Here is a 10,186-nt window from a genome sequence, read left to right on the forward strand (position 1 = left end):
TCATGCTGGCTGTTTGTTTTTCTTTTGTTTTAAAATATTTTATTTGGGGCTGGAAGGATGGCTCAATGGTTTAAGCATTTGCCTGCAAAGCCAAAGGACCCAGGTTCAATTCCCCAGGACCCACATTAGCCAGATGCACAAGGGAGTACACACGTCTGGAATTCATTTCCAGTGGCTGGAGGCCCTGGTGCACCCATTCTCTCTCTCTCTCTCTCTCTCTCTCTCTCTCTCTCTCTCTCACACACACACACACACACACACACAAATAAATAAATATAAAATATTTTAAATTTTTTATTATAAAGGAGTGAAAAAGAGAGAGAATGGATGCAACATTGCCTCTTGCCACAGTAAATGAACTCGAGATACATGCCCATTTATGTGGATGCTGAAATTAACAACAAGAGACACATCAGGAACTCCACCAGCTCCTGGAGACTGAATAACACACTTTAAACCATGAGTGTGTGTGGAAGAAATCAAAAACCAAATTGTAAAATTCCTAGAATTGAATAATGAAAATACACCTTACCAAAACTTATGGGACACAATGAAGGCAGTTCTAAGGGGAAAATTTATAGTGCTAAATGCCTTCACAAAAAAGACAGAGAAATCCAAAATTAATAACCTAACTGTCCATGAAAAGGCATTGGAAAAACATGAAGAATCTAACCCTAGGAGCTCCATATAGAAATAATAAAGATCAGAGCAGAAATTAATGAATTGGAAACTAAGTAAACAATTTTAAAAATTGATAAAATGAAAAGCTAGTTTTTGAAAAACTAAATAAGATTGATAAACCCTTGGCTAATTTGACCTAGCCTAAAAAGAGAAGAAGAAGAAGAAGAAGAAGAAGAAGAAGAAGAAGAAGAAGAAGAAGAGGAAGAAGAAGAAGAGGAAGGAGGAGGAGGAGGAGGAGAAGAAGAAGAAAAGTTTCAAATTAACAAAATCAGAAATGAAAGAGGAGAGATCACAACAGGAATCAGTGAAATTGGAAGACTCATCAGGACATACTTCCAAATCCTCTACTCCACAAAATTGGATAATGTGGAAGAAATGGATAAATTTGTAGCCATGTACCACCTACCAAAACTAAACTCAGAGGAGTTTAACCACCTAAACAAACCTATCACATTCATAGACATTGAAAAGACAATAAAAATCCTCCCCAAAAAGAAAAGTCTAGGATCAGATGGCTTCTCAACTGAATTCCATCAAACCTTCATTGATGAACTTAAACAAGTTTTTCTCAAGCTGTTCCACATAATCAGAGAGCAAGGAATCCTCCCCAATTCCTTTTGTGAAGCTAGCATCACCCTCATACCAAAACCAGACAGAGATACAAGAATAGAAAACTACAGGCCTATATCCCTAGGCCTGAGGAATTGAGATGCAAATATCCTGAACAAAATCCTCACAAACCAAATTCAACAACACATCAAAAGTATTATCCACCTTGATCAAATAGGCTTCCCCCCAGTGAGGCAGGAATGGTTCAACATAGAAAAGTCAGAAAAAGTAATACACCACATAAATAAATTAATACTAAGAACCACATGGTCATCTCAATTGATGCAGAGAAGGTCTCTGACAAAATACAACACCACTGCATGATCAAAACACTGGAGAGAATAGGCATGGAAGGCTGATAACTCAACACAATAAAGGCTATATATAAAGAAAACAGAGATCAAACAATACTTAATGGGGAAAGATTCAAAGAGTTCCCATTGAGCTCATGAACAAGACAGGGACCCCCACTCTCACCATTGCTCTTCAACATTGTACTAGTGTATGATTCCGGGGGGGGGGGGGATCTTCCGTGGTGGGAGACCCACGCCCAAGAACCAAGACTGAGCTACTGGATGCAAAGGCAACAGGCAGCTTTATTGTTCACGCAGGCGCCTGCAGGCACTCCAGTCCTTCGAGAGACTGAGCGCGCCAGGCAAGGGGATGGGTCTCTTTTTATAGGGTTAGGGAGAGCAGAAGCAGGTTTACAGAAGCAGAAGCATGGTTACAGTCCCAGCACTGGTTACTTATTAATAGACTTGGGGTCGGTGGGGATACAGCAGGGTTCTGGGGACTGAGACGGGATTTTTTTTTTGTTTTTTTCTTCTCGGAAACATCCTGTCAGGGTTATCTATAGTACATTAGGCGGGGTCAATGGTCATGCTATGGTCACAAGATTGTTTGCCTGTCTGCATCTGGGGGCTGTTTTTGGCTCCTGGTATTTTTCCATAGGGTTTTACATTCCCCCAATTCTCTTGTGACTGAGTAAAATCTTTTACTTACAACTCGGTGTCATTTTGGCATAATGTTTGATACTGATATTGATTAGTAAGGACCAAGGTTTGGATGACTGAGAGTCTGTCCCGCATAAACTGCACTAGTCTGTTGAAAATGCATGGGCCAAAAGTTAGTAAGAGTGCAAGAATGAGTAGGGGACCTAGGAGGGTGGATAAAAGAGTGATGAACCAGGGGGATTTTTGAAACCATCCCTCAAACCAGCCCTGTTGTGACTCTAGTTGTCTTTTTCTTTGGGCCAGTCTTTCTCTAAGTATTTCCATAGATTCTCGGACCACCCCCGTCTGGTCAGCATAAAAACAACATTCTTCTTTTAGGGCCGCGCAGAGACCTCCCTCCTTTAAAAACAATAGGTCTAGGCCTCTTCTATTTTGCAAGACTACCTCCAATAAGGAGGTGAGGGACTTTTCTAATGCCGTGATGGATTTTTCTATGGCCTGTAGGTCAGTGGTTATTGCCTCTTGTAAGACTTTGGTTTGTTGGGCCTGAACTAAGGCCACCATTCCGGTTCCTATTCCTGTTATTATTCCTCCTGCCCCGAGCAGTAGGGCTATGGTCAGGGATATGGGTTCCCGCTTATGTCTTCCTTCAAAAGGCTGAAAAATGGTTTCTTATTTGTGATAGATTACACGCGGCCATAGTTGGACAAGGACACAAAAATCTGAGGTTTCATTTAAGACAAGGGCTGAAACACATGGAGTTATCCCAGTGTTGCAAGCCCAGTAGGTACCACTGGGTGCCTCTAGGTAATAAGACCCGGTGGAGATGGGGGTGGTATCATTACATAGGTCCTGATGGGATTCAGGAATAGCTCCAATGCAGGAGCCTTGTCCAGTTACTTCAGCAAGGGTTAGTCTGTGTGATAAGGATGTTAGGCATCTGGGAGCAAGGGAAGTAGAGTTGGAAAAGTCTCCAGGGAAAGCTATACCTTCATAATAAGGGGGGTTGGAGGTTAAACAGAGCCAACAGTCCTTGGCACAGTCACTGTCTGAGGCATTTAAGGAGGAGTAAGCTCCTTTTATCAGGTTGAACAGACAGTCACCCGTCCCTTGGTGTAGGGATGAGGGCCTAGGGGGCGCAGTAGCAGGAGGGGATGAGGCAATTACGATGTTAGTGGGCTTTGGAATATCGACTAATGGTGAAGGGGGCCGGGGAATAGGTTTTTGGTCTGGTAATACGGGGTTAGGGCCTATAGAGCAGGTTAAAGTGGAAAGTTGAAGTTTAATTGTGAACAGGAAACCAGGATCTGGCCCATCTGCATAAAGACGGACTCCCCATGTATGGCCTGTGAGCCATGTCCTATCTGCCTTGCCGGGAGAGGTGAAAGTAATGTTTAGAAGCATCTTGTTACCCTGATTTCGGCGAGTTACAGTACATGTATGGCCTGTGAGCCATGTCCTATCTGCCTTGCCGGGAGAGGTGATAGTAATGTTTAGAAGCATCTTGTTACCCTGATTTAGGCGAGTTACAGTAATAAAATCCCAGGAGGATTTGGGTTGCCAGTATACATTTCCAGTGGTTTCACATCCCCAGTTTTTACAATAATAGTCCAATCTAGTCCCACAGTCTGATGCCTGGGCATGTTGGGGGCAAACATATAGAGTGGAGTTTAACAACTGCTTGGCAGGTTTGGAGTAACATCCTGGGCTAACAGGAGGGTTGTGTCTCCTCCAATGGGCCCTTTTTAGAGTCTCTTCAAAAGGTTTTCTATGGGCGGTCAAGGCACACAGATTGGGGGTTAAGGAGGGCCACCATGTCCATAATGGGGCAGGGGAGGTAGTAGACCAAATAACTTGTCCTTCCTCAGAAATGACTAGCCAGGTCAAGGATAAGGGAAGGTGAGGACTAGCAGAGACGTTACTCACAAAACTGAAAGTTAAGAAGAGGCATGTTAAGATCAAGAGAGTCTTATCTTTAGGGGATTTGGAGTGCGATGTGCTTTCCATGATGCGGGGTTTGGTGGTGTGCTGTCTGGGTATTCTGTCAGGGCAGCTTTGACGTGGGAGGCGTGGATCCAAGTGGTGATTCCATCTACCTTCAAGGCCGTGGGAGTTGTCAGGAGCACAGTGTAAGGTCCTTTCCAGCGAGGTTCCAGATTCTTGGTCTGATGTCGATGGACCCAAAAAGAGTCCCCTATCTGGAATGAATGGGGGATTAGCAGTTTATTAGTCACCTCTTTATAGGAAGCTGCTAGAGGTTTCCAAACTTCCTGGTGTATCAAGGGCCTTCAAGTGAGCCTGTAAGGTGGGGGTATCAGTAAAATTAGAAATTTCTGTAAGCATGAAAGTGACAGCTGGCGGGGGACTGCCATAGAGGATTTCAAAGGGGGTTAGGCCATGAGGGCCTGAGGTGTTTCGGGCCTTGTAGAGGGCCAGGGGTAGGAGTTGTACCCAATCCTTTGAGCCAGTTGCAAGCATTAATTTAGATAAAGCCTCTTTAATTGTTCAATTCATCCTTTCTACCTGACCTGAACTTTGGGGTCTGTATGCACAATGTAACTTCCAATTGATCCCCAGTGCCTTGGCCAATGACTGACTTACCTGGGAGACAAAGGCAGGACCATTATCTGACCCGAGTGCCTGTGGCATTCCATACCGAGGAAAGATATCATCTAGTAATTTCTTGGTTACCATCCTGGCGGTTTCATGCTTGGTGGGAAATGCTTCTACCCATCCTGAAAAAGTGTCTACAAAAACTAGGAGATATTTGTAACCATACATACCCGGTTTTACCTCAGTGAAGTCAAGCTCCCAGCAAGGCCCGGGTTGGTGTCCCCTCAGGCGGGACCCAAGGGCCATCTGAGCTCGTCCAGCATTTACCTGAGCACATACTTTGCAAGTGTTTGCAATTTCTTTTAGGATTGAACCTTTGTTTAGAAAAAGATGTCCTGTTTCCTTTTGTTCTTTGTACAATAGTCTTTTCTAGGTAAGTCCATTTGCCGTGGGCAGCATCATATGATGCCCCCAGTTTCTGAATTAAGTCCAAGTCCTCATTCGTGTATTCCCATCCCAGAGTTGGAGATGCTGCTTTAGGAGTCCCCTCCTCAGTGGCCATCAAAATCAAGAGTTGGGGTCCCAGAGCTGCCTCACGGGCAGCTTTATCAGCGAACCTGTTCCCTATGGCCTCGGGGCTGTTTCCTTTCTGGTGGCCTGGACAGTGTATAATGCTGAGCTTCTGGGGTAAGTTCAGAGCCTTGAGGAGGGCCAATATCTCAGTCTTATTTTTGATTTCTTTTCCCTCTGAAGTCAGCAGGCCCCTTCTTTTGTAAATTTCCCCATGTATGTGGGCGGTGGTGAATGCATACTGGCTATCAGTGTACACATTAAGTCTTTTACCTTTAGCCTGCTGGAGGGCTTGAGTCAAGGCAATGAGTTCCGCTTTTTGTGCCAAGGTCCCTCCAGGCAGGGCGCTAGCCCAGACTACTTGGTCTCTGGTGGTCACTGCGGCCCCGGCCCGCCTCTCACCATTCAGTAGGAAGCTGCTACCGTCCGTGTACCAGGTGAAATCTGCATCCTGCAGCATCTGGTCAGTGAGATCCTTCCTGGTTCTGTGTACCTCTGCAAGAATCTGCTGGCAATTATGAGTCTCTGGCCCCTCAGGGAGGGGCAACAGGGTGGCCGGGTTTAGGGCCACTATTGGACCAAATTTCACACGGTCTTTGTCAAGAAGCAAGGATTGGTAATGAGTCATACGTGTATTAGACAGCCAGCGATCTGGGGGCTGTCTCACGATAGACTCAATGGCATGTGGCATTAGCACAGTCAGAGGTTGCCCCAGCGCTAGTTTACTTGCATCCTTGGTTAAGACTGCAACTGCAGCAATCATCCTTAGGCATGGTGGCCAGCCTGAGGCCACTGGGTCTAACTTTTTTGAGAGATATGCAACCAGGCGCCTCCGTGGTCCAAGCCTCTGAGTTAGCACCCCCTTCGCAAACCCCTGTCTTTCATCTATGAATAGCTCGAAGGGCTTGGTGATGTCAGGCAAGCCCAAAGCCGGAGGAGAGAGTGTTTAATTTTGTCAAAAGCCTCTTGCTGTGGCTTAGTCCAATTGAAGGGGGTTCCTTGTTTAGTCAAGGGGTAAAGGGGGGCTGCCATTTCAGCAAACCCTGGTATCCATAGGCGACAGAACCCAGCAGTCCCCAAGAACTCTCTGAGTTGTCTATGGTTCTGGGGGACAGGAATGCGAGCTACAGTGTCTATGCGGGCCGGTGTTAACCAGCGTTGGCCATTTCTTAATTTGTACCCCAAGTAGGTGACCTCTTGTTGACAGATTTGGGCCTTCTTAGCAGAAGCTCTATAGCCCAAGTGTCCCAGAGTCTCAAGCAGGGCCCCGGTACCTGTATGACAGTCCTGATGTGAGGAGGCCGCGAGCAGGAGGTCATCCACATATTGGAGCAGAATTAAAGATGGGTGCTGGACTCGAAAGTCAGCCAGGTCCCGGTGTAAGGCCTCATCAAAGAGGGTGGGACTGTTTTTAAATCCCTGGGGAAGTCTTGTCCATGTTAATTGCCCTGAGATTCCGAAGTCAGGGTCCTTCCATTCGAATGCAAACAGTGGCTGACTCTGGGGAGCCAGTCTCAGGCAGAAAAAGGCATCCTTTAAATCCAAGATTGAATACCACTGATGAGAGGGAGGTAAAGAACTCAGCAGGTTATAAGGATTAGGCACAGTGGGGTGGATATCTTCCACCCTTTTGTTAACTTCCCTAAGGTCTTGGACAGGGCGATAGTCCCCCGGTACCAGGCTTCTTGACAGGTAATAGTGGAGTATTCCATGGGGATCTACAGGTGGTCAGAATTCCCTGGTCCAAGAGCCTTCTTATGTGAGGCCTAATTCCCAGGTAGGCCTCATTAGACATTGGATATTGTTTAACTGATATTGGGGATGTCGATGTCCTTAAGGTTATAATAAGGGGGCCCTGTTGTCTGGCCAATCCCATCCCTCCAGTTTCTGCCCAGGCCAGTGGGTAGGCCTTTAGCCAATAATCTATATCTTTAGGTTCACTTGGGGAGTTGTCATGGAGCCGATATTCATCTTCCAGATTAAGAGTCAATACATGTAGGGGAACTCCCTTAGGACCAGATACTTTGGCCCCAGTTCCTTCAAAATGAATTTGGGCTTTTAATTTTGTTAAAAGGTCCCTCCCTAACAATGGGTAGGGGCAATCCGGTATGTGTAGAAAAGAATGTGTGACCTTACCGGTGGCTAAATTTACCTTCCGTTCAGTGGTCCAGTGGTATTGTTTTCCTCCTGTGGCACCTTGTACCCAGGCAGTCCGGCCGCTCATGGGTCCAGGGCATTGGGTGAGGACCAAATGCTGGGCGCCAGTGTCCACTAGGCAAGTGACAGGGTGCCCCCCGACAGTAAGAGTTAACCTAGGCTCGGGGGGGGGAGCTCCTGGCCCTGACTGCCCTAGTCTTCAGCTAGGGCAAACAGGTTGGATTTCGGGGTGGAATCCATTGGTTTCCTAGGTCTTTTAGGGCAGTCCTTTACCCAGTGTCCTTTTTCTTTGCAGTATGCACATTGGTCCCGGTCCACTCTGGGTCTGGGTCTCCTTTGGTCTCCCAACCTATTAGTCCTATCATTGTTCTGTACTACAGTGGCCAAAAGGTGGCTCAATTCTCTGCTTCTCTTGCGTTCCCTAGCATTTTCCCTTTCTTCTGCTTCTTTTCTAAGCTTGTCTTCTCTATCCTCTGCCTCCCTGCGTAAGCGGTCCTCTCCCTCTTCTGCTGTCTCTCGTTTATTAAAAATCCTCTCTGCTTCCTTTAATAAATCCTGGAGAGTCTGTCCCTGTAAATTGTCTAATCTCTGGAGCTTATTTCTAATATCTGGGGCGGACTGCCAAATAAAAGTCATGGATACATTTACCCCCTGATCTGGATCTTCCGGATCATAGGGGGTGTACATGCGATAGGCTTCTTTAATTCTCTCTAGAAAGGCAGCAGGAGACTCATCTGGTTTTTGTAAAACTTGCTTTACCTTGGCCAAATTAGTAGGGTGGCGCCCAGCGCCACGGAGGCCCGCTATGAGCAACTGGCGATAAAGGCGTAGGTGCCCCCTACCGTCTGCTGAGGTGTGATCCCATTCAGGGCGAGTCAAAGGGAAAGTGTCATTGATCTCATCTAGTATCTGGGTAGGTCTCCCATCGTCGCCTGGTACATTCTTTCGGGCTTCCAGGAAGACCCTCTGCTTTTCTTCTGACGTGAGAAGAGCCTGTAGGAGCTGTTGGCAGTCATCCCAAGTGGGTTGATGGGTGACTAAAATAGACTCAATCAGGTTAGTTAATGTGGTAGGGTCCTTAGAGAAAGGCGGGTTGTGGGTCCGCCAATTATATAAATCTGAAGCAGAGAAAGGCCAGTATTGAATCTGGTCCCCTGGCCCTTGCCTCAAGGGAAAGGCTTGTGAAGTCTCCCCCTGTGGTGGCTGCTCTCGGTGGCTCCGTAGGCGTCCAGCCACTGGGGAAGGGAGTGCAAGGGGGGGGCGAAGGGGCGGTTGGCTTAAGGGGGGCGCTCTGCGCCTGCGCGGGTGGAGGGCGCGGCGGCGCGGCTGGTGCCTGGGTTTGGGATCCATAGGGAGGGGGTCCTTCCGAGAGGAGATCTATAAGGGGGGTATTGGGGTCCGGGGGAAGTACCGGTTTCAGGGGCTGCTTCTTGGTATCAACCGGACAACAAGAGGAGGAAGTAGGGGCAGGGAGAGGCAGCAGCGGGGCAGGTTGGGGGGGGATAAAAGGGGCAACCCATAGTGGCGGGTCAACCGCTAGACTCTCCCAGGTGACTATATAGGGGACATAGTCCGGTTGTCCATGTGGACCGCGATCGAACACCTTTGCTTTCACCTGTAAAATAGTAGTGAGGTTAAAGGTCCCATCCCTTGGCCAGCCCACATTACAGGTGGGCCATTCCGCAGAACAGAAAGTTTGCCATTTTCCCTTCTTGACATCCACTGAGTGGTTTGAAGCGATGCTTCGAACTTCTTTCCAATGATCCAAGGTTAAACTTAAGGGGGTTACAACTGTCTGACCCATCTTGTCAAGAGACAATATTATACACAGACAAAGGACTGACACCACAAAGAGACAGCCAGCACAAGGATGCGCAGCGTGGCTTCGGTAACAAACTCTAAATGCAGAAAATGCAGACTCAGACGGGGGGACAGTATCCTTTGGATACTTGTGGAGCCCCGAAAAATCGGGCTCCTGATATCCCTGGAGCGTCCTCCAGGGTGGTGGGGGAGAAGTCTGAGCCCATCAGCTCCTTCTCAGGCTGCCCAGATACGGAACGACATCGGATCCGAGTAGATTTTCTAACGTGGCGCAGACAGGCAAAAACGAAACCAGACGTAGACAGACAGAATGGTGCACCAAATCAATCGCTTACCTTCCGGTGGGCAGTAGTTGGGTTGGGCAGGGGGTCTCTCTATCCCGGACGAGCCCCCAGTTGTAAGATTCCCGGGGGGGAGGAATCTTCCATGGTGGGAGACCCATGCCCAAGAACCAAGACCGAGCTACTGGATGCAAAGGCAAGAGGCAGCTTTATTGTTCATGCAGGCGCCTGCAGGCACTCCAGTCCTTCGAGAGACTGAGCGCACCGGGCAAGGGGATGGGTCTCTTTTTATAGGGTTAGGGAGAGCAGAAGCAGGTTTACAGAAGCAGAAGCATGGTTACAGTCCCAGCACTGGTTACTTATTAATAGACTTGGGGTCGGTGGGGATACAGCAGGGTTCTGGGGACTGAGACGGGATTTTTTTTGTTTTGTTTTCTTCTCAGAAACATCCTGTCAGGGTTATCTATAGTACATTAGGCAGGGTCAATGGTCATGCTATGGTCACAAGATTGTTTGCCTGTCTGCATCTGGGAGCTGGTTTTGGCTCCTGGTATTTTTCCA

At 47.6% G+C, this 10,186-nt stretch overlaps 1 protein-coding gene across 1 annotated transcript; it reads right to left on the reverse strand.

Moving 5' to 3' along the window:
• Positions 1-817: 817 nt before the first annotated feature.
• LOC123464414 lies at positions 818-9,327 on the reverse strand. The gene is made up of 4 exons (XM_045161258.1): positions 8,840-9,327; positions 7,940-8,799; positions 3,233-3,493; positions 818-822 (listed from the first exon to the last, which is right to left on the reverse strand). Exons 1-4 carry the CDS (start codon positions 9,325-9,327, stop codon positions 818-820), a joined length of 1,614 nt encoding a protein of 537 aa, XP_045017193.1.
• Between the last annotated feature and the right edge of the window lie 859 nt (positions 9,328-10,186).

The sequence above is a fragment of the Jaculus jaculus genome, chromosome 11, assembly GCF_020740685.1.
Source record: "Jaculus jaculus isolate mJacJac1 chromosome 11, mJacJac1.mat.Y.cur, whole genome shotgun sequence".
NCBI classification, from domain to species: Eukaryota; Metazoa; Chordata; class Mammalia; order Rodentia; family Dipodidae; genus Jaculus; species Jaculus jaculus.